This window comes from Penicillium canescens, assembly GCF_028828765.1.
Source record: "Penicillium canescens strain IBT 15451 chromosome Unknown utg000002l_segment0_segment0, whole genome shotgun sequence".
NCBI lineage: Eukaryota > Fungi > Ascomycota > Eurotiomycetes > Eurotiales > Aspergillaceae > Penicillium > Penicillium canescens.
In genome coordinates this window covers 4,800,609-4,822,883 of record NW_026703964.1, presented here as the reverse complement: position 1 = coordinate 4,822,883, position 22,275 = coordinate 4,800,609, and the positions used below count along the sequence as shown (strand labels likewise).

General features: G+C 46.9%; 10 protein-coding genes across 10 annotated transcripts; 6 read left to right on the top strand and 4 right to left on the bottom strand.

Annotated features, from left to right (window-relative positions):
• Positions 1-30: 30 nt before the first annotated feature.
• On the bottom strand, positions 31-601 carry N7446_003061 (uncharacterized protein; the record flags this gene model as incomplete). Its single annotated transcript, XM_058511810.1, is given in 3 exon segments — positions 31-63; positions 77-267; positions 322-601. 3 exon segments carry the CDS (start codon positions 599-601, stop codon positions 31-33), a joined length of 504 nt encoding a protein of 167 aa, XP_058377346.1.
• A 1,869-nt stretch (positions 602-2,470) lies between these two features.
• Positions 2,471-4,578, bottom strand: N7446_003060 (uncharacterized protein; the record flags this gene model as incomplete). The annotated part of the gene is made up of 5 exons (XM_058511809.1): positions 2,471-3,315; positions 3,368-3,581; positions 3,639-3,830; positions 3,901-4,192; positions 4,268-4,578. The coding sequence occupies 5 exons, from the start codon at positions 4,576-4,578 to the stop codon at positions 2,471-2,473; spliced, it is 1,854 nt and encodes a 617-aa protein (XP_058377345.1).
• A 1,932-nt stretch (positions 4,579-6,510) lies between these two features.
• N7446_003059 (uncharacterized protein) lies at positions 6,511-7,377 on the top strand (the record flags this gene model as incomplete). Its single annotated transcript, XM_058511808.1, has 1 exon — positions 6,511-7,377. One exon carries the CDS (start codon positions 6,511-6,513, stop codon positions 7,375-7,377), a length of 867 nt encoding a protein of 288 aa, XP_058377344.1.
• Positions 7,378-7,816: 439 nt separating this feature from the next.
• Positions 7,817-8,093, bottom strand: N7446_003058 (uncharacterized protein; the record flags this gene model as incomplete). Its single annotated transcript, XM_058511807.1, has 2 exons — positions 7,817-7,961; positions 7,996-8,093. The coding sequence occupies 2 exons, from the start codon at positions 8,091-8,093 to the stop codon at positions 7,817-7,819; spliced, it is 243 nt and encodes an 80-aa protein (XP_058377343.1).
• A 1,824-nt stretch (positions 8,094-9,917) lies between these two features.
• N7446_003057 (uncharacterized protein) lies at positions 9,918-11,299 on the top strand (the record flags this gene model as incomplete). The annotated part of the gene is made up of 7 exons (XM_058511806.1): positions 9,918-9,967; positions 10,031-10,209; positions 10,267-10,373; positions 10,431-10,629; positions 10,680-10,786; positions 10,845-11,125; positions 11,176-11,299. 7 exons carry the CDS (start codon positions 9,918-9,920, stop codon positions 11,297-11,299), a joined length of 1,047 nt encoding a protein of 348 aa, XP_058377342.1.
• A 1,847-nt stretch (positions 11,300-13,146) lies between these two features.
• On the top strand, positions 13,147-13,890 carry N7446_003056 (uncharacterized protein; the record flags this gene model as incomplete). The annotated part of the gene is made up of 1 exon (XM_058511805.1): positions 13,147-13,890. One exon carries the CDS (start codon positions 13,147-13,149, stop codon positions 13,888-13,890), a length of 744 nt encoding a protein of 247 aa, XP_058377341.1.
• Positions 13,891-14,483: 593 nt separating this feature from the next.
• Positions 14,484-15,389, bottom strand: N7446_003055 (uncharacterized protein; the record flags this gene model as incomplete). The annotated part of the gene is made up of 3 exons (XM_058511804.1): positions 14,484-14,652; positions 14,704-14,781; positions 14,830-15,389. The coding sequence occupies 3 exons, from the start codon at positions 15,387-15,389 to the stop codon at positions 14,484-14,486; spliced, it is 807 nt and encodes a 268-aa protein (XP_058377340.1).
• Positions 15,390-15,898: 509 nt separating this feature from the next.
• Positions 15,899-17,345, top strand: N7446_003054 (MCT family MFS transporter; the record flags this gene model as incomplete). Its single annotated transcript, XM_058511803.1, is given in 3 exon segments — positions 15,899-16,214; positions 16,272-16,415; positions 16,426-17,345. The coding sequence occupies 3 exon segments, from the start codon at positions 15,899-15,901 to the stop codon at positions 17,343-17,345; spliced, it is 1,380 nt and encodes a 459-aa protein (XP_058377339.1).
• Positions 17,346-19,205: 1,860 nt separating this feature from the next.
• N7446_003053 (uncharacterized protein) lies at positions 19,206-20,081 on the top strand (the record flags this gene model as incomplete). The annotated part of the gene is made up of 1 exon (XM_058511802.1): positions 19,206-20,081. One exon carries the CDS (start codon positions 19,206-19,208, stop codon positions 20,079-20,081), a length of 876 nt encoding a protein of 291 aa, XP_058377338.1.
• A 732-nt stretch (positions 20,082-20,813) lies between these two features.
• Positions 20,814-22,202, top strand: N7446_003052 (uncharacterized protein; the record flags this gene model as incomplete). Its single annotated transcript, XM_058511801.1, has 4 exons — positions 20,814-20,852; positions 20,925-21,026; positions 21,088-21,231; positions 21,276-22,202. 4 exons carry the CDS (start codon positions 20,814-20,816, stop codon positions 22,200-22,202), a joined length of 1,212 nt encoding a protein of 403 aa, XP_058377337.1.
• Between the last annotated feature and the right edge of the window lie 73 nt (positions 22,203-22,275).

Genomic DNA, 22,275 nt, shown 5'->3' with positions numbered 1-22,275 from the left:
TGGTATTCGATGGAATATGAATCACATCGCTTACCCGCCCCATTCCCGTTTTACATCGTCTTGCTATTGCTAGTACCTGATTCTTGGATGCCACGAGGCAAAGGCAGTTGTCCGGGTCGTCGGCCTCGTCCTCCGAATCAGGCTCCTCGCTATCCGATTGTTCATCATGGGCAGTATCTTCCTTTCCGTTGTGATTCTCATCGTCGACTTCGTTTCCATGTTCACTCTCAACCTCAGACAGGGGAGCAAAAATCAGTTCCTTTGGAGCTGTATCAATTTATAAGCGCCTAATTCCGGATCGCGGGATATGCATGGACTCACCCTCAAAACGAATGGCAAGAATCAGTCTATTGCGTAAGCGGAAAAAATGGCTTTCTAGTAGTTTTGATAAAGGATCCTGCTGAGAATTATTCGTCGCCTGTATCCTGGTCGTATGATATGCCTTGATTTCTGCAATATCTGGCAAGGCAGATATGGTACGAAAGTCTTCCAGTTCCGTAATATTCTCCACCGACTCCAGCTGTTGGGGTGAGGCGTACTGTGCGGCTGTTGACGACGATTCTGCGCCATGCGATGGCGATGCTCCATCTTCCGCGGCCATCACCGCTGCAGTGGAGAGAGAAACTTTCAAGTCGATTTGAGGCTTTGGAGACTGGTTGAGCGTGAGGACGCGGATCGAAATGACTTCGGCCTAAGGCTGAGGCTGAGGCTGAGCCCAATAATCTAATTATAGTACTCTGTTTGTACTGAGGGGGCAAGAAAAATCTTGGCTACAGACTGCGAAGCTTGAAGACACAGAAGAAGGATATTTTGCCTATTTCCATTTAACTCTCACCTAACTCTGAATCTAAGCTTATTTCCTCCAAAACTTTCCTCCAAAAGGAACCTTAGAAGTGGTGCCCAATCAGGTGGCACTTGTGCCTTAAAGACTTGGCAGCACTCCACGAAATGCATAAATAGTTGAGATGCAAGGTAAGGAACATAATGAAGCAAGTGTTAATAGCCCTGCAGACGCCACATTCTCTACATGTTGCGATAAAATTAAAATTAATCAACGGCCTGGCTGTTGCAGTCATGTTCTAGGGCACTGCGTTTATAATGACTATCCACATGCCCGCATAATGGCCATTGGTTGCATAATTTGTCTACCTGAATATAGTTTTGATTTTAATTTGTCGCTTTACGTGCATATGCGAAGGGGCATAGCGGCCAAAGCTCAAATGCCTGATTTTTCAGGATTGATAGCTTTCTTATGCCTGTTCATGCCTGATTTCGGACTGGCAATTTAACCACTCGATGATGATATAGTTATCTGCCCGAATACGGCTTGATTCACGATGGAAATATAGATCCCGACATCACCGAGCAGAGCGGCTCTTATGAGACTTTTTTTCACCGAGACCGGAAATGGCAAATACGTCCCTCGTTCGATCTTTGTCGGCCTTAACCCTTCGGTATGTAACAAGGAGCCAGATACTTGAAATGGATTGGGATAACTGACATATTGGCGGTGATATAGCCTACTGACGAGATACGTACTGGAGGGGAAATGGTACAATCCAATGATGTTCTGCCGTTGTTCAGCTGAAGGGGTCAGTGCAGTGGTCGCGCGACTTAGGTGATTCTCACCCTGTCTACAGCGGACTCATCCTTGTCACCCCCGGCCGCGCGACCCAAAGGCGGCCCTCACCCATTTCTCACCCGGGCGACACTCACCGGACTAGTGACCGCACATAAGCCACATGCAGGTAAGTTAGTAGTTAGGTGGGTGACCACTAGCGAATCCTTACTGTTGTATGTTTTTGCATTTTTGGTGGTTTTGCTTTTCTTAGTTTTGGCAGAGGAAATGATACTGTTGTCCCGTCGTTGTTTGGTTCAAAGTAGTGAAATTTGGGCAATATTGAAGAATGTGGTAAATATAGACCAAGCCTACTGGTTAATCCAGGGCTGCTGGTCGAAATCGTACGCATTACGGAAGCCACGGTTCAAATAAAGTGAAAGAGCCTCGAACTTGCTCACCCAGTCCACCGGAACTTCGATATTGCTCTGACTTTCGATAAGTCATTCACAAACTCGAGCTTTATAGGATTCCGGTACCAAGATGCAAAATGAACTGCCAAGATAAAAGAAATAACTTGTTGCTAGCATCATTCGCGGATCTTTAGTCTGGTTACTAATTAAGGCCATTGTTATTGTTCATCGAATAATTACATGGGCCTGATTAGCGACCTCAAGATAAAAAACAGAGATGCACTTGATCCACATCGTATGAAACACGGCTCCAGGATGCGTCTATACAAGTGTTATAAGAGGAATGAAAAAAAGAAAACCACGCACGAACATCTATGCTTTAAACAACGCTCTTGGTATCTAAGATCTGCACTGGGGCCGACAGAAACAGAGAGCAATGAGAAAAAGAATCATACTGCTAGAAGAAACATGCTCTGAGGGTCACAAAGACCAGATTCCATCAAATTGCAACGAAACCAATGATGACCATGGCCAAAACAAGATAGCCCTCAACTCTAGGGAGCAGAGTGGCTGCGCCATTGAATGGAGTAGCGGATGGTGAAGATGTCGATTTGCCAGCGGCCGCAGACTTTGTGGCTGAGGCTGTAGCATTGCTTGCTGCCACAATCGCATCGACTTCAACCCAAATTTCACACGCGGAATAATCGACGGTTCCAACAAAAGCGGAGTTGTCAAAGATCAACCCGGGAATAGTCAGATTTTTTCCTTGGTTCTTGAACTGAGGCCACTCAATCTCCTTGGTTGATGGTTTACCGTTTGCTGCCATTGCAGTCCACAAGTCCATCATCTGGCCGCCGAGCTTCCATTCAGCTGATGTCGAATTGCAATCCCCATCCGGGAGATACGAATTATCCAAATTGCCAAAGACAAAGGGTATTTCAGCTGTGTGAGAGGCATTGAGATAGCTGACAGTAGTATCATTCATCGTAAACAGCCAAGGGCAAGTCGAGCCATGGTTGAATTGGTATGTCCACGCGGCGATCCCTTTGCGAGTCGCCTGTGTCGCACCATACCACGCTGGGCACTTGTAGGTGGAATCGGTTATGACTTGGGTTATAGCCAAAAATATCTCGATTGAGGTCGTGCTCATCTCAGCAAAAACAGGGGAACTTTGAGCAATAAGTTCGGCTGCTGATTTGAACAAGGAGGGCGCATAGTACTTTTCAACAAGCGAGGCAGCGTTGCCGAAATTACTGCGAAGGAAGTTTTTGTATATCGATGCGGTTGGAATTTTCTGCTCTGTCTCAATCCACAGCAACGAATATACGATAGCTTCATTATAATCTTTCGGTTACTTGATTAGCAAGAGTTCACACGTGTATGATGATGAACATACTGGATCCAAAGACGGCTGGGACTTGCACTCCACGGGTGTAGGGATCCTCGGCAATGAGACTGCCGTCCACAAAGGGGTAGAAATTGTGAGTGCCCTGGCTAAGGATGCTGAGAGAACCTCCTGCTCCATAGTATCCAATTCCCTGGGTCAGGTATTTATCGTTGTGGTATGCGGTCACTATGTCAGCACGTGTCTTGGACTGGAGACAAGTTTTCTATGGGAAGATCAGCATTCGAGAACGTGTATAACAAATGAAGAGGTGTGCACTCACGTCAGTAGTGCTGCAATTGAGCATCTTAGCATATGATGCTGCAACCTTCTGCTGGGTTGAATTAACGCTAAGGCTTCTACCTCCGCCCGATTCTGAGATGAGACTGTTCATCAAAGAAGGCGCTTGAGGAAGAGAGCCGATTGCGTATACGTTCTCAGCACCGGCTGACTGGCCAAAGAAAAGAACCTTTTTCTAGAGTTGGGTACGCATGTCAGCTGTACTTCTTCGCTTTCCATTTGAGATTTGATGTAAGTTGCCATACCGGGTCTCCACCGAAGGCGGCGATGTTCTGTTGAACCCATTCCAACCCCATGATCAGGTCTTTGATTCCCTGGTTGCCATATAATGCAGCGGTCTCAAGTGCCATAAAACCGAGGGGGCCAACACGGTAGTTGACAGAAACAAGAATAGATCCTGCCTCTGCTGTGTTGCAGCCGTCGTAGAGGGGGTCTGAGATTGAACCTTCTGTTTCAGATCCACCGTATACCCATACTTTGACGGGAAGTTTGGAGTCCTTAGTGGCTGTAGACGGCGCCCAAACGTCCAAATAAAGGCTACGAATTTGTCTTTTAATATACTTTTCCAATGAACGCATGATGAGGGGTCGGAGACCCGATGACTCGACTTACCAGTCTTCAGATGACAGTGCAGCTGTATTCAATTTCTTCTCGGTGAAATCATCTGAGAATTGAATGCAGGTCGGGGCCGAAGTTGTTGCATTCAGCTTGCCTTGAGGGTATTGCTTTTTGTAGGGTTTGGGGGGCTCGAAGCGTAGTTCGTCGACTGGAGGCTCAGCAAAGGGAATTGCCTTGTAGAAAACGGCATTTTGACCACCTTCACATTTCCCACCCTGAACTGTACCAGCATCGATTGTGACAGAAGGGGAGGAGGATGCTGCGGCTGCCAAAGCCGGCAGAAGAGCTATCGAAAGAAGCTTCATAGCGATTGTGATAGCCCAGGAAGTTCCAAGCCAAGGAGATGATATTCAAGGATAAGAACGAAATCAAAATGAGAAGGGGAGCTTGGTGGTTTTATACCATTTCTGACCTTGAGAAACTAATACTCAGTCACGACAAAACGCATACTGTCCCGCCTGCGGGTACCTGGATTGACATCATCTAAGCCTTGTCAGGATCGTCATTTTTGGGCTTAGTATTGGGGCGGGCACTAATACAATTCCAGCGCATATTGCGACCGCCAATCAGCCTCAAGAATAGCGGCTCTTTCATGCTATCGAATTGGCCCCCAAGACTTCGCCACCCCAGGCGTCCCCAGATTCAATTTTAAAAAGAGCTTAATCATTACCGAGCTTGATGTTCTAAATAGAGGTAGAATTAATTAGATTAGGTTAAACATGCAGGGGTTCAAACGATCCATATCACATTAAAATGAAATCAAGTAGATAATGCCAGAGTCGCTCATTTCTATTTTTCGAAGTAGCTTTTTCGTGCTTCGTCGGTTCTGTTCTGTTCAAGAAGCTTAACTCGGTGCAGCATTGGAACGATGGAGCATGTTCAAGCCCCGGGGCCTGTCACTTCTCAACACGATTTGGTGCATTACTAAAGAAGCTATAGATGCTGCTGATCTTCCCCCTACGATAGCCCCAGGGCACGGGCTGGTAAAAATAGAGGCTGCTAAGCTGGGAGCTGATTGGCTTTCGCAATACTGTCCATTTTGGGTTTAGCTCCTATATGAGTGACTTTGTGATCAGTATAGTACAATATTCTAGACTCTACGAAATACCGTGCACTATCCCCACTGCTGTTCGGTTACATGTTCTCCATGTAGATAATAGGCTCATTTAGCCATTGCGTCCGACGTGCCGTTGTTCGAGGTGACTTTGTACATTTCCTTCCCTTTACTGGCAGAAGTGGGGTTTCACCGAAACAACGAACTCTAGTCTTGCTTTGGGGCCAGAGCGATGGCACCAATCCCATGGCCTCGTGGATGTCTACAGGATTAGAAGCGCCATTTGCCACGATCCTCTAATACCAACACAAATCCACATACAGGCTATTGTATGTGATCATCGAAATTATCCTGTGCCGGCGAGACTTTTAGCAGTAAAAACTAAGATACAATCGGCGAGGAGTTCAAGAAACGATACGCAGCTGTTTATCGAGCTAGAATCGATCAATGAATTCGGGAGAAACACCTACCACCCATCCAGGCAAAAGCGCGGAAAAGGGACGCAACTACAAGATGCACTGATAACGCACTATGAAATATGCTTTGTTTACCTAATCTACTTGGTCTGAAATCTTGCTTCCCTTTTTGATGTTCAGCTAAGCTACTAGGTGCATATTTAGGCAATGAACAGGAAGCAATTTCTTCATACACCAACTGTGAATTAACTGTGAGAATCTGATCGCAAATACTCAAGATACCAACCCACGCGTCCCGAAACTCGCTTACCCAGGTTATGCATACGCGCTCATCTTTCGCCTATACGGGTTAGACGGGATACTTGGATTCAGCCCAATGTTGGGGGCCAAAACAACCAAGCAACTTTCAGCCCCATCGGCTTTATTCTTTGTTCTGAGCCAATGCTGATCACATCTCAAATTCAGGGATAAAGTGTTGATACCATCTGACAGCCCCTCCCAAGGAAAGAAGCCACATACCAATATTAGTAGATTGTCGTATCAAGGGCTCCGCAGGAACTCGAGGGTTGGACAAGCCATATTTCTGGGCTGCAGCACTCCTTCAGTACGGGGGGGCTACACAATGGCAAAGCATAGTAGGCACCTGACTTCTTCTTCATTTACGATATCAGATCATGAGTGACAGAATTCCGAGAACTAGGAAAGGACTGATCAGTTCATAGATTACAAGTTGCCTCCAGCGCGACTTCCTTGTTCCCAGCTCTGTCATGGAATGTACAATCCTTGATATCTTCCCCGAGATACAGAGTGACGTTGGAAATAAACTGAACTTGATCATCGGCAATCTCGCGAATTTACGGACAAATATCCGCTCTCGAGAATTGACCAACCCCCAAGAGATCCTGAGTGTGGCATGTGCCATCGAAGCCGAGCTCCTCGCTTGGTTAGCCGCACTGCCGCCGGATTTCACATACAGTACCCATACACTTGTGCCACTGGACACATCTTTTGGACACCGCTGTCACGGAATCCGACCATACAACAACGAATACCACATCTACCCGGATATCTGGTCGCCCAGTGTCTGGAATCACTACCGCTGCACACACATTCTTGTCATCGAGCTTATAATATCCCAAGTGAACAAAATATCCAAGAGCTCGCCTGTCCCATTATTCGAAGACATTAGTTCATACTGCAAGACTCAACGGGCGACAATTCGTCGCCTAGGTCTCGATATCTGCAGCAGTATCCCATTTCATCTGGGTGCGTGCAACTCAGAGGTACTCCTAGAGACGACTATCTTTCCGCCAGAGAGCTATCTAGGCGGTCTCATGCTTCTTTGGCCCCTATTTGTGGCCGGCCTAGTGGAGTCCCCGGCTCATCCACAGCGTCTGTGGGCTATACAGTGCCTGCAAACCATAGGAAACACGTGGGGGCTAGCGTCAGCGCTGGCAGAAATGGATGTTCTCATTGTGGACCCGAGAATGTTTTACTTGGTGGAAATCTATGGCGAAGCCGCTGATCCGCCGGCTGGAACGTCGGTGACACTGCCGTTTCCCGTATATCATGTGCCGTATTTCGATCTTTCCACTCTGAGGGAGTTTCGAAGGCTTCAGCCTACAACGGCATGAAAGTTTCGGGACTAGACTGGGGCTTTGCCTGAAGTAACTCAAGAAGTTTTGAATAACTATCTTTGTTTCTTCTCCTGTCCTCCAATTGGACTTCCCCAAAATTGTCCTCGGCGGTCTCTCGAAAACCTATCGCCGACCGATCTATATAATGGCCTTAATATGGCATTAGGGGAATTCACTAGGGGTTGTTTTGTGATAGAAACTTTGGATGAAATAGACCAAAGAAATGATGGCTTTCACAAGGGTTTTGTTGATCTGGACCGGTGACATTCGAGAAACATGAAGGCTTTGAGCAACAAAGGCAGTTCCTTATCCAAGAACAAACTTAAGCTTCCTAAAACTTTGTATAGATCGCTTTGCTGATCAAGTACATGTCCGTTTGGTCATTCAATAATTATAAGGCTCAAAACAGCATAACCATACATTGTACTCCACGAGCCTACTCATCAATCTGAGCCTCATCAAAGCAGCGACTCAAATAGGAGTCTTCCATATCATATGGCCTCTCCTCAGCCACCCAAAGCAAAAGTAACACCTCCAGTAGCTCCAGCTTGAGAATTCGCCATTCTCCTCCGTCTGTTATCCTTGCTCATGTAGTTCTCTAACTTTTGTTCGTACCGTGCATAGTCTCGCTGATACTTCTCTTGGTCTTTGTATTTTTCTTGACGAGGCGGACTCGGCTTGATGCCATCGAAGAAGCCAGTGCCGAAACACATTGTGATTTGAGTTTGTGGAAAGATGGGTCTTGTTGGGTTTAATCTTTGCTCGGTGCAAGGATAGATGAGGGGAAATGATATTAGTGTCTCTTTGACTGTATGGAATGATTAATTTATATGAATTTGACCAACGCAGCCTGCTTTTGCCCGAGTCTTAGCTTCGTCATAGGGGGCCAAAAAACGTGGCTGTGATACTTGGGGCCTATGCGGGGGCGTCACTGTATCTCCCTGGGCAGATTATCGTTCAGCCCTGAAGGGAGATCTCGTGAATCGCTGATCTGAATGAATGTGGTTTATACAACGTAATGAAACGGAAAAGTATCCGGCAGCTCATAACCAAGAAGAACGTCATACTAGCCATGTAAGCGATGGAAGAGTAGTGATTTCAATTTGAGAGAGTCGGATATCAGTATTACAGAGCAATAGAAGAAAGCAGAGCCAAAAGAAGAAAGCAAAGCGACAAATGGTCGCGGTTAGCGGTTAACGGTTGCGTATTCACCTACTACCATTGCACTCAGCAGGAGATAATGATGGAGATGGTCAAATTATCAAGGTGAGAGATGACCGTGTAAATTTGTGCGCTATCATATTGTGTTCGCGAATTCAAGGCATACTGTGCAGCCCGCAAGCCCTATCTATCATATTTTGTGTTCGCGCATATGCTGTGAATGTGTTGGCAAGAAAGTAGACCAAAAGAACTGTTCTTTTGCCGTGACCCCTTGTATAGCCTACAGAGCATCAGTTTATTTCTATTTCTAAACTAGGCGTCCTTTGGCGAGCTTATTATCGCCAGTGACTCCGACCGTGGTTTATCATCCTTTGCCCTGCCCATGTCCGTTGGGATGCTCATCCATAACCCGCCGAACCCAAACCCGCCCACGGAAACCCGACCCGAGACCCAGACGGGTACCCAAATTACCCACGAATCCCAAAAGGGAAAGATTGGTCTGCCAGCACAAAATTATGCTGTATCTTTGATTTAGATCAATGTATCACCCCGGTATTAGTGGGCTAGATGCAGTCTTCGGCCAAGAAAACCTGAAGAATGAATCAATCGGAACCCGATATGAGTGAGGGACTACAGCTTAGAATACATGAATCCAAAGAGGAAAATAGAATTAGATCTTAGCCATATAGTAGACTAGTTAATACAGTTTGTAGCCTTGAAGCCGGCGTGAAGGCCCTGTCACTCTACCTGATGATCTCTTGTGAGATCTCTCACTTAGGCGTGTAACTGGAGGTGGGAGCAAATCTCCACCGTCACCATGCTCCTCTCCAGCCATCTCAGCCAGCTACAGTTGGTCCTGGGCCGGAAGATACTGTGAGGCTGTGCTTTCAGCTCCAGTAACACCCTCGATGGTGAGACCTTCATCGGTATCATCAATCAGATCAATCTCGTCAATATCGCTGATAAGCGCAGTGTCGTCTTCATTTCCTTGATCGCCTCATTCTCTTCAAGGTTTTCCTAGTCCTCCCTCTCGGCCGTCCGATGGTCCAACAGACTGAGTTGCTGGCTCAGCAAAGTACCCACCTGATTAGCAATCCGGCTCCACCGAAGCATCAAAGACGAGGAAGGTCCAACCTGTGAATCCATTTCTATGATTTTGCATTCATAATATAATGGAAATGAGAAAGAGCTCCTCGAACTTCACATTGGTAATCCGGAGAGTTTTGTTTCTGAATGTTACCTTCGGGCAAATTAGTAATGAGCATACTTGTTGTCATGATTTCATGAGTCTCTGGCAAAAAACTATTAAAGTCCGCTGGTAGAACCTCTTAATTTCTTCAAATCGCGCCGGCAAAATCTCTCAACAAGAATCCAAAATGGCTGACAGTAAGACACAAGTGCTCATTGTGGGCGCAACTGGGTACATGTACGTTCACACTTCCAGCAATAGCAAAATAGTGGAAGGGTAACCCGGCTGACCTTCGAATAGTGGCGGATCAGTTCTCTCCGAGATACTGCGATCTCCGGAAGCTTTCCAGCTGAGCATTTCGGCCCTCATCCGTCGCCCAGAACAGGCGGCGAAGCTCGAGGCATTGGGCGTGAAGCCACTGCAGTTTGAGGGACTGGATGACTTAGAGGCCTGCAGGGATGCAGCTGCCAAAAATGATGGTATCCAAATCAATCTGTCTCACATGTATCCTTCTTGAACTGACAGCGTTTCTCCAGTTGTGATCAATGCCGCATCTGCCTCCCATGACAGCTCTGCCAAGGCGCTGATCGAGGGTCTGGCTCTGAGACAGAAGGCCACAGGAAGAGGCTCGTACTTGATCCATGTGAGTTTCCTTCTTCGCGCTGTGCAGCTACTGAGTGCGGAAACTGATACAGTTTAGACATCGGGTACCTCCATTCTGGGCGACCACCCTTATACCGCCACCGCGCAGGAGAAAGTTTGGTCCGACGAGGACAATATCTATGCCATGGAAAAATATTACCCTGAACGTTACGGACAGCGAGTCACCGATGTTGCCGTTGTCGAAACAGGATTGAGTCTTGGTGTGAAGACGTATATCGTCGTCCCTCCTACCATTTGTACGTTGAATCAATGTCGAGAGATTGGTTTACCTGCTCATACTTAGTAGATGGAAAGGGATCCGGTCCATTTGCGACTCTCAGTCAACAGGTCCCCAATCTTGCACGCTTGGCCCGGAGGCGTGGGTATGCTGCTGTGATTGAAAGCGGCAAAGGTGTACGTGAGAATACGAACGGGTGGAGTTATTTTATTTACTGACTGTTTGTATTGACAGATCTGGAACCATGTCCACATGGACGACCTCTCCGCGTTCTACCTGCTGCTCTTCCGTGCTGTCATTCAGAAGCAGAGCTGGCTTCCTTCTGGCGCGGAGGCTATCTTCTTTGTTGAAAGTGGCGAACATACATGGCTTCAGGTTAGCCAGGGTATTGCCGATGCCATGCACAAGAGGGGTCTTCTGGCGACGAACGAAGTCAAATCAATCAGTCTCAAGGAAGCAGCTGCGGAAATCACCAAAGGCAATGAGAGCCTTGTGGAGATCACCCTGGCATCGAAGTATGTGACTTTCTGATATCTTTGGGGTGACATGCTAATGTTTCATTTAGTTCGCGAGCTCGGGCTGATTTTGCTCGTAATAGGCTGGGATGGAGTACCGCGCGTGGGTTGGAAGATTTCTTGAGACATTTTGATGGCGAGATAGAAGCTATGCTGGGAGAGCTTCAAGGCTAGGTTTTGGGAAATGAACCCTCGAACATTCTATGTTTCATCAAAAGCCTGTTCCCACCCCCAATTTCGGCTCCCCCATCAAATATATGTAGCCTAGTTCCTAACTTATTAGAGAAAGAATGGCAGCGGCGATATTATATAGTATTGTGGTCCCCGAAGGAGGCTTGTTAGGGGGCCGGCCTAAGCGAAAGGATTCTAAATCTACTCCCCTAGTTACTTTTCCATTTTAGAGGGAACGCTACAATCTAATAACATTCTGTTATTGTTTAGCTAAGGGAGTTAGTGCAGTGGTCGCGCGACTTAGGTGATTCTCACCCTGTAAATGGGCCTCTTTGGTATCCGGGCAAGGGAATTAGAAGCTTAACTGCAGGGCATGAAACAAATATTGATATATTATCAATGTTTGAACGCTTGTCTTTGCAAGAGCTAGCAGGAACTCCCTATATACAAGATGGCGTCCTCGTCAACAGGGCAACAAATGATGCCACGTGTCTTTCAGTGGCCCAGTGCTCTGATATCTTCATGGCCACCAAGGGAATTGATCCTAGTGCGACAGCTGGGTCCTCTATGTTAATCCAAAAGATTCCGACAATTGCCTATTATGCCAAATCAAATTCTGTTGTCTGGGGGCCGCTTGACTCGGACAATACACTGCCCTAATCGACATACAGCATGACAAGCGAATCCTCTTGCCTAGCCAAATACAGATCATCATCATCATCGACGTAGTTGAATCGTAGGTACTTTTGTGGGGACAGCCACCAATGAGTTCAATTGCTGACTCGCTAGTTCCGCACACCGTTCCATTGCGGGATTCATCGCCACAGTTGATATAGAGATCAAAGGCTTGGTCGCAGAAGGTTTCTCAGCGGACATACTGTCGTATTTTCATACTGTAGCAGTTGACGACCCCTGCTCGCCGAATTGGGGTTTTCCGTCAGAGCCGGCGATCAGTGGGTGGTTATCTTTTGCGATTGTTACGGTTTTGGTGGTTGAAGAGTGTGTATTAAGGAACTCTGTGCTATAGTATTGTAGTAAACAAGTGTATTTCCGTTTCCTTAAACAGTCGTTTTCCTTTCACGCTATTTCATGAACCAAACCTCGAGCCAAATCATCAACTACAGGATTTTGGCCTGATTTTCAATAAACATGTGCACCACAAACTATCTAAGAAGGGCTGAATGGACGTAGTATATCCACTGTATCAGGTACATACATATTTACATATCAAGATGTGAGATATTGAGCAGGTAATTTGTAGACCCGGCAACAATGTCACTTTGATATACGTGCGGGAAAGTAAAATTCTAGCTGAAGCATGTAGAACAATAGGTGATGTATTGCAAAGACGGAGCGTTGATCCTTCCAATAACAGGCAGGAGCTCCTGACATACAATATGAGTTCTTACCAAGAGGGGCGACCCCTTTACGTGATACAAATTTGACAAGTTAAACGCATATCAAAATGTAATAACCTTGTTCTACAGAAAGCAGTATACATTCGCGAGCGTGGTTAACACCGACAGGCACATATTCAAAGGAAGCCAATGTACACTTGACTTTTCCACTTAGGATTTTGGGAGCTTGGGAATATGTTCTGCCTTCCAGCACAGTATTTTCTTGGCTACTTCACGCTGGGCTGCCATTTTCTGCCCTTCCTGCGCTGCATCAGCATCACTCGCGTCCCATCATCATTACTCTCCTCCCCCCACCACCATCAGCATCGTTGTCCTCGATATCGTGGTTCCCATCATCATCATCTCCCAGACGTGAATCCTCCCCAAGCGTCCTCCATGTGAAGCTTCATTTGCATATTAACCAAACAGCCGTTTTCAGCTCTACCTAACACCATGCCGCCGATATTTTCGCGTGACGCGCTCCAAAGTCGTCTTCCTGGTCTTTTAGAGGCACCGAACAAGACTACATCCTCCGCAATACAGCGCATCACCTATTCTGGACCTATCGCGCCATGGACCGGCTTTAAGGCAGGTGTCCTGGCTAGCATGCTCCCATCAGGGGGAAATATCATCGACCACAGCCTCAAGGGCCGCGATATCAAATTGGAGCAGGTTTATGTCGCCGATGAGACGGGTGTCCAGGAAAGGTTCCAGCAGGCCGTTGGGCATGTTCTTGGTGCGGTCTCTGAAGCACGAGGTGTGGACATTCGATTCGCTGACTTTAAGTCGGCTGGCCGTCAATACAGGAACACCCCAGATGTGGCGATCGTGTCCCGCGGTACTCCAGTTACACTGAAGGCTGTGGGCGAACTGAAAGTCCCCTGGATTGAAGCCCACGAACTAGGCGAAAAATATCACAATTTGGACGATTTGCGTGCGACAATTGGCCAAGTCGTGGAGTACATGATTGACCTGAAAGTTCCTTATGGGTTTCACTCAACATATGACCAGACAATCTTCTTGCGTCACATCCAGATCCATGGATCATGGAGACTGGAATATTCATGCGTTATTGACAACAACAAAACCACCGATGTTTCGGTAAAGCAATGCTTTTGGTACCTGGCCCGGCTGGCTGCTTTGGGGCAACCTGTGAGCAACCCCGAACAAAAGCATCATCTGATTGTGAAGCGCTGAGGTCTTCTTATATGGTCTTGCCTCTCTTCACGCTGGTAGTTATCTTTACATACGTTCCCTTTCGTGTGTCGTTCTTGCTTTTGCCGATTTTCTTTTATATCGTGGTGTTGTTGTTCTCTTGCTCATTGTTGTCGTCGCTTTTATTCTTTAGCGTATTTCATTTTCGTGATTTCTTGATTTTCTTGCGTTTTGCATTTCTTAGTCTCCTGGTGTTTGGTTTTTATAGCTTCCTTTACGGCGTAGGTCTTATATAGTAAGTACCTGAATCCGTAGTGTTTTGTAAATTGGACTGATTAGCTTCTGATATACCATAGCTTTTAGGTTGACATTATACTTTTTTTGTAGATTTATGCCAATATAAGCACCAGCTGTGCATTGTTATCAGTTAAAATGTACTACCAGTACATATTGCCCTGCTTAATTGGAAGCGACATCCCTCGGCCACGAAGCATTAGGAACCATGATAATAAGGTATTTGTGGAATTGGGTTGTCTAGTAACTTTCTCAAGCTAGTTGGTCAAATGCTCGACATAAAGCAACCTAGGTTCCATTTCGTATCCTACAACGTATGTAACCGCCCCTTTTTGTCCCTTTCACCACCTCCAGCCGGTCTTTTCGTCAAGTTGGAGATCCGTCGCCAGGTTGGGAAGGCGCTTGTCGCACATGAAGGGGGACAGAACTAGGTAAAAAATAACGAAGAAGTGGTCTGTCCATTTCGTATCTGGATCTATGCGAACAGCCCGGCTAAAACCGGAGATTTTGCTGCGAGTCGAGTCATTAGCATGAGGTTGCAAAGGATAGCGTAGAGCATACACATCACCTGTGTCCTTGTTGAGTATGATCTTTGACGAGGTTGCAAGGATCGGCTCGTACCCAAATTTCATAACTTCACTAATTACAGTCAGCTCACAGTATAGCCATAATAGAGTAGTAGCAGACCTAAAGGCTATCTTGAACCTTTCACGGATCAACTGGCGCTTGTTGTAGGGAAGGCTCCAGAAATACTGCCGATCAAGGGAGCAGAATCCTTTAACCTCTTCCCATACCAGATAGATGATATATCCGCCGGGGACAAGGTCGTTTGCATCTTGTATGCCAGTTCGATACCCACGGACTTTAGGGGTAGCAGTGGATCGGTCCCTTGTAAAGCGCATCATAGCCTCTAGCTCCGGATGCTCTCGTGGCTCAGAGGCCTGGGCCCGTCGGACACTTGCATTGTCAAGGCGAGTACCATACAGAGGAATCTGTTTGTAGATGCGCATAAAAGCAAAGTTGTTCTCGTTGCCGGCACCTGCAAGACGGCAATAATATTTTCCAGCGGTGAAGGCGGGGCCCATGCCTTCCTGAAAATCCTCTGGGGTGATCAAGGTTGGATGCTCATCCATCTTTCGAAGAATGATCCAGTCGCGCTCGGGGATGAAATAAGACTCCGAAAGCTTCGTGCGGGGTGTAGTGATCACCTCACCATCCATCTTGTAAAGATATTCCATTTCGGCCATAGTGGGCGGGGGTGAAGGAGGAATAATTGAAGGCGAACCCGGAAATGACGACAAAGTTGTCAGGTCAAGTGATTTAAAGTTTGAAGGAAAGTTTGAAAAGTGCAAACAGATTGCTTGACGTGGAAAGCAATGCCGAGCTATACCACCTCTACAGCAGTCTGACGCTCATGCTACAGAATTTGATCACTCACATGAATGTACCAAGCTACTGAGTTGAGCTATATGTGCTGCATTCCCGCTAGTCTTAATCAGGGATTAGCGGGAAAGTTCCTGTCCAAGGGGCTCGGCCCATTGTGAATGAACCAATCAGAGACGCGATTGACCTTTGTGTGGAGCGACGAGAGGCTACTAATCCTGCCGATGTCCCAAAAAGGTCTAGCGTGTTCGGCGTCCCAAAAAGGCTTAATTTCTGAATTAATATGAAGATCTTTCATTAAAGGGAGAAAAGCAGTTGTTCCGGGTAGAGCTGCATCTTGCAATTTTCTCTTATTTCTGTGTATGAGACCAGTATGAAGCTAAATGTTTGCAGCGGTTTAAGCTTGCGTTTAACGCCACCCGCGAACACAGAGGGCGAATATTCAAGCGACACTCTCAATGAAATGGAACAAGACAGCGACCTGGTTTTTCCAGATGGTGGGTGGCGTGCGTGGAGTGTCATTCTTGGCTCTTGGTGCGCAATGGTGCCCTCATTTGGGCTTATGAATACAATCGGCGTGTTCGAGGCTTGGTTGGCAGATCATCAATTGAAAGGCTATTCGAAAGCTTCCATCGGCTGGATATTCAGCCTGTACATGTTTTTTCTTTATTTTGGAAGCGTGCAAGTCGGTAAGAAGCTCATTAATTTTCTTTACAGAAAGGTGCAGGCAGACTGATATCTGAAAGGACCTCTTTTTGATTCGTATGGCCTTAGGCCTTTGCTGGTCCCGGGATGCGTTGGGCTCGTCGCATCACTGATGATATTCAGCGTTGCAGAAGGTGCTTTTTTCCCTACTAACCGAGCTGACTTCGCCAAAACTGATGATAAGCGTTCATATAGAATACTACCAATTCATGCTAGGATTCAGTGTCCTTGGCGGCATCTCCTCATCAATGGTGTTCACCCCTAGCATAGCCTGCATTGCCCATTGGTTTCTCAGACGTCGTGCACTGGCCACCGGCATAGCCGCGACTGCTGGGGGCATTGGAGGAATCATATTTCCTGTCTTGGTCGCTAATCTCGCGGGAAGTCTAGGCTTCCCATGGACTATTCGAATTATTGGATTTATAAGTGCAGCATTCTGTTTTCTGAGCGTCGCGCTTTTGAGGACCAGACTACCCGTAAATTCGGTGAAAAAAGGAACTGTCGATATCAGAGCTTTGAAAGAACCATGCTTCTCATTGTTGACGGCCGCCATTGTTTTGATCGATTTCGCCCTCCTGATTCCATTGACTTATTTGCCGTCCTATGCTCAATCTCGCGGCTTGGAAGATCCTATTGCATACAACCTATCATCTATCCTGAACGCCGCGTCCATAGTTGGGCGGATCGTCCCTGGATATTTTGCTGACCGATTTGGACGATTCAATGTGATGATCATCACGACATTTGTTTGCTCGGTGTTTACTTTCGCCCTCTGGCTTCCATCCAAGTCAAACCAGGCGGCCATTTTGGCTTTCGCCGTGCTTTTTGGATTTTGGAGCGGCACTGCAATCAGTCTCTCCCCTGTTTGTGTTGCCCAAATTTCCAAAACAGAAGATTTCGGAAAGCGTTACGGTACAACCTATTTCTTGGTCAGTGTAGGCACACTCGTCGCCATTCCAATTGCTGGCGAGCTCTTAAAAGTCCAAACATCCACAATCGGCCAGGATGACTATACTGGATTAATAGTCCTTTGTGGGCTTGTCTATTCTTGTGCATGCATCTTTTTTATCTTATCTAGAGGCGTGAGCGTTGGTTGGGGTTTGAAGGTTTTCTAGTACTTTACACAGCTAGGCGGTTTTCCTTGGTCGACTGTACCTTCTTCTTATTTGTAAATCAAAAGAAACGTAGGGTGCGTAGTTCCGGTCGGTGTGCGCAATTGTGTCCAATTATCGTATTTAATATGGGGTTTTCCAGGTGGCCACTCGTTATAATTCAATGCCTAGGTGCATTGGTCGTGTCAGATACACTACATTTTCAATCTGATAGACGTGGATGATCTGCAGTCTAGCCTAATGTAGCCTAGGTAGTTTAATCGTCGCCTTGGCGTTAGGGTTTGGGAGAGTTTCTCTGTGTAAAACGTGGAACCCTAAATGACAATGAACTCAGCAAGCCTCCCTTTTCCACTGCCACTGCCATGAGCACACGTCTTAGATAATTTTTCCTTTATGTTTTTGTACCAAAGAACAAGCAGCATCTCACGACTGGAACAGTTATTGCCAAAGTCCTCCAGTTCTTAACATAGACCAGTAACGACCGGGCCAGTTGCCGTGTCAGAGTTTAGCAGTTCAACATCTAGCGTTTATCGGCAAAGTTTCAAACCTACTGAAATCAAACTCCGGGAATGAGCAAAGTACCTCACATTGTTTGTCAACAAATAGAACCACTGATCGGTGTAAATAATACACTAGCTTTTCCAAATTTACACCGGGATGGGGCATAGACTTCTTCCCTGGTGTCGGGATAGCCCTTTCCCTAGTTTCATAGGATAACTGGGTGATAGTATGTGTGATCTGTCTTATGTACATTGGAAGTAATGAAGTCAGACGTCATAGAGGAACAAGTGCTAATTTCTAAAAATATGCTAATTAGCTACATATGCTGCTAGGGTTACATCCTCCAGGGCTCCTTCCACATACATTTATGTCATCATACCGTTTTGCAAGAGACGAGGTTGCGAACGCTGGATATGATTCTAGATTGATTCCTTACTCTACGAGTTTCGCCTAAGCCGGCTGCAACACTTTTAGGCCAGCCGTTAAAATTATAACACCTCCTTGTGGACAGGCTATACAGCAACCGTCAGACAAAAATTCAGATGGAGAGGTCCTAATATGGGTAAAGCCGATCGTACTTTATTCACAGATAAACAGAATATCCAGGCTTTGGAATGAAAACAGTGCCTCGCAACATGCATACTGCAAGCTGTGAATTGCAGTTAATTGACTTCTATTTTAAGAGCCGAAAAGGGAGGGGTCGTAAGCTAATTAAGGAACAATAATCCCTGTCAGGCGCAGACCTGCAGATCCGCCTGCATCACCTCCGGGCGGTAACCTACGCACCCTATTGGATATTGGCGTTTACAATGCAATCTACACTGAAAGACATGCATCTCGGGAGAACTAAAATGGACCGGGCGGCTGGAAAGAATAAGCTTTATATCCGTACGCCTTCCGGAGGAGTTGGCAGTTTTCTCTCGAGCTTCGTCTCTACTATACGTCCCTGGAGGACTGTTCGATTGCTTTGATTTTGTTTTGCTTTTGTTTTGTTGATTGTACAAAGATATATTCATTGCCTAGCGACCCCTCCATTACCCCTCGAGATCCTTGTTCGTCGTGATCCCGGCCACCGTCCAATCCGAGGCCGTTGTCACTGTTGGTTTCTGGATCATTGCAGAAACGAGAGATCCCCAGCCGTGCGAGTGGCCACCTCTTGTCTGGCGCCCCAAGGGCCAGCTCCCAAGCCGGTGTCATCCGGTGTGCGGTTCTTATTAGAACGTGGGCTTTCCATACCGACTGCAGTCTCTATCTCCCTCAACTTTTGTTCCTCTTCTCACAAGCACGAATGTCCTCTTTTGTCGGAGCTGGAGGGAACTCTCACGAACTTACGACTCAAACTTACACTTCTATACAACCATCATGGCGGGAATCGTCAACGGCCCTCTTTCCCTATTCCGGAAGTCGGACTCTTCGAAGCCTCTCCATGCTCGATGGGGCGATGTGTCCATTTCTGTCCCTACAGATGGATCATGGAACCAGTATGACAACCCCCATCGACCAGTCACGGAGAGGCAAGCATATGGACCGGGATATGTCCCCGACTGCTCTCCCCAAGACCGAAACCCTCGGCCATTAAAGGATGATGACCCAGACGACGACAACCGGAGTGTTTCAAGCGTAGCATCAACTGCCTCGCGCCGAAACTCACTGTCATTGGGAGCATTGCGACCGGGTCGCCTATCTGTACGACTAGCCTCGCGCCCGAAACATCTGCGAGGCGAAACAGCATCAGAGAGAGATGCCCAGCGCGTGGAGCAAAAGAGAACAGAGTTTGCTTATAGACCGATTCAACAAGACTACACGTCCGAGGTGGTTGAAAATTCCTCCCAGTCAAGCAACAGATTCAAGTATATCCCGACCAACGGGCGATATCTTGAAGGATCGAGCTCTCGCTCTGCCGCACCACGCAGCCAGTCTGTCAGTTCATATCGGACATCCTATTCTGGCCGAGAATCACTAGCCGAATCCATTGATGAAAGAGACGTCGGTTACGATCGCGATCGCTTTCAGTCTCAAATCCCGATGGCTCACGGGGGTGCTTACGTCGAGGATGACCGTCGGAGTCTCCGCTCGAGTCTTGGAGACAGCTCGGACAGTTCTAGTTCCCGGCGAAATGTTGGTCTGCCACCTCGACGTAATACGTCGCCTTTTGTGGCAGCTGATCGGAGGAGGGCTTCTTTCGTTAAGCCCATGACTTTGGCCATGGTTCCTGACCCCGATGAGCTCTACGAGTGAAGTCCCATTTTTCTTGTTTCTTTTGTATTAGCGGAGTTCTTGCTACATTGTATGATTTTGAGCATCATTGCGCGGAGTCATTAGCATATATTGGCGTTTTTGGTTGTTACTGGCCTATTTGTTGTGCCTCAGAATGAAACATTTTCTATTATTTGGTATTTTGCATAAAAGTTGGGGTTATGGAACGAGGATCGAACGATCAGACGCTCTGTAAACATAGCAGCAAGTCCACAATGGGGAATTAGGACCGAGTATACGGGATGGGATGACTTCAGCATACCCAGTAAGTTCACACCTCGAAAGACAAAAGAATAAAAATCGGACAACGATACTCAAGTTGAACAGCCTGGTACACCTTTCCAAATAGATGTATAGTATAATGTGACATAATATAATGTGGTTAATGACGTCACACTGAGTCAGGGCAATGCATCAGCAACACTTAGGAGGCAAATCAACTATCATACATACCGGTCCAATTGGCGGATCATATCCCCATATTGACTGCTCCAGTTGCAACTTTGTCGTTTGTTGCGGTCACCGCTTGTTCTTTGACAAATTAGCCACAAGCAGTCACTATGATGGCATTTGAACGTCTACCACTTGGTCTCAACATGCATTTGATTCAAATATTTGCTGTATTCTGCTTTTATCTAAACAAAAAGTGTTGGAATCAGTTTTTGTCTCCAATTTCCCTCAAAGTTTAGCTTTCCAAACCTTGTTTGCAACACAATGGCTGAGGCAGTAGTTCAATTACGTTGCGGCGTGAAGGTACGTAGTCGCAACATCGAAAGAGCAATATATTTCAACGGGCAATTAGTACTAACAGATTATCTTGAATAGAATGATTTGTGGGGAAAGAAAGGAAAGGAGTCTATGGCTGCCCAGCTATGGTCGAAGACGCCGGACAATGCACAGATCGATGACTCCAAAAATTACTCAGAGGTAACGACATTACGCCAATTATTCAGTGACTGGAATAATTCGTTTGCTGATCTTCACATAGATGTGGATGGGCACATACCCTTCCAATCCATCCTATCTCCTGTCAACAGGCGAACATCTGGGAGAGTACCTAAAGAAGAACCCGCAGCTTGTCGGAAAATCCGTTCACGATCGATGGGGACCAGAGATTCCTTTCCTACCAAAGGTATAATGAACGACCTACCCCACATACCAAGGCTAACAGACCAGATCCTCTCATTTAGCAAAGCCCTACCTCTACAAATCCACCCGGATCTCAGTCTCGCCGCGAAACTACACAAAGAAGATCCGAATAAATTTGGCGATACAATGCACAAGCCAGAGATCGCAATCGCGCTGTCAAAATTCGAGCTCTTCGCCGGCTGGAAGCCACTGAAAGACATCCAAGCCCTATTCGAACTAAACCACCTGGGAAAGTTCGTGCCAAAGCCAGGACAATTCAACGACGGGACCCTACGACAAACATGCAAGGCCTTGCTGAGCGCACCACCGCAGACAATCGCAGAGACAACCAAAGACCTACAAGCAATCCCAGAATCCCAATTAGGATCGCACTCCTACATTCCAAGTCTGCTCGCTCGACTGGTCAAACAATACGGCGAAGGCGACAACGGCAACCTCGTCGCCGCCCTCCTGATGAACTATTTAACCCTAGGGCCAGGAGACGCAGTCTTCGTCCCAGCAGATAGCATCCACGCCTACCTAGAAGGCGACATAGTAGAATGCATGGCGCGCTCAGACAACGTCATCAACACGGGTTTCTGTCCAGCCGCAGAACGCGACAGTGTCGAGCTATTCGGGCAAGCGCTCACTTTCGTGCCTCACAGCGCGCAAGAAGCATTGCTGCCGCGGAAAAAGAGTGACAAGGGCATGAATGGCAAGACAGACGTTTACGCGCCGCCTATCAGCGAGTTCAATGTTCTGTATACTACACTTGGGGCTGGCGAGAAGGAGACGCATAAGTCCATTTTGGGGCCGAGTTTGATGATTGTTACTAAGGGCTGTGGTCACATGAATATTCCTGGTGACAAGAGTGTCGAGCTGAAGGAGGGTTGGGTTTTCTTTGTTGGGCAAGGTGTTGCGTTGGAATTTGCCACTGACAAGGGCATGGCTGTGTATCGTGCGTATGCGGAGTAGGAGGCTCAGCTGGGGTTTTGGGGTGAGTTGGATGTGTTCGGTGTTGAAGATTGAAATAGAAATGTGTTATATT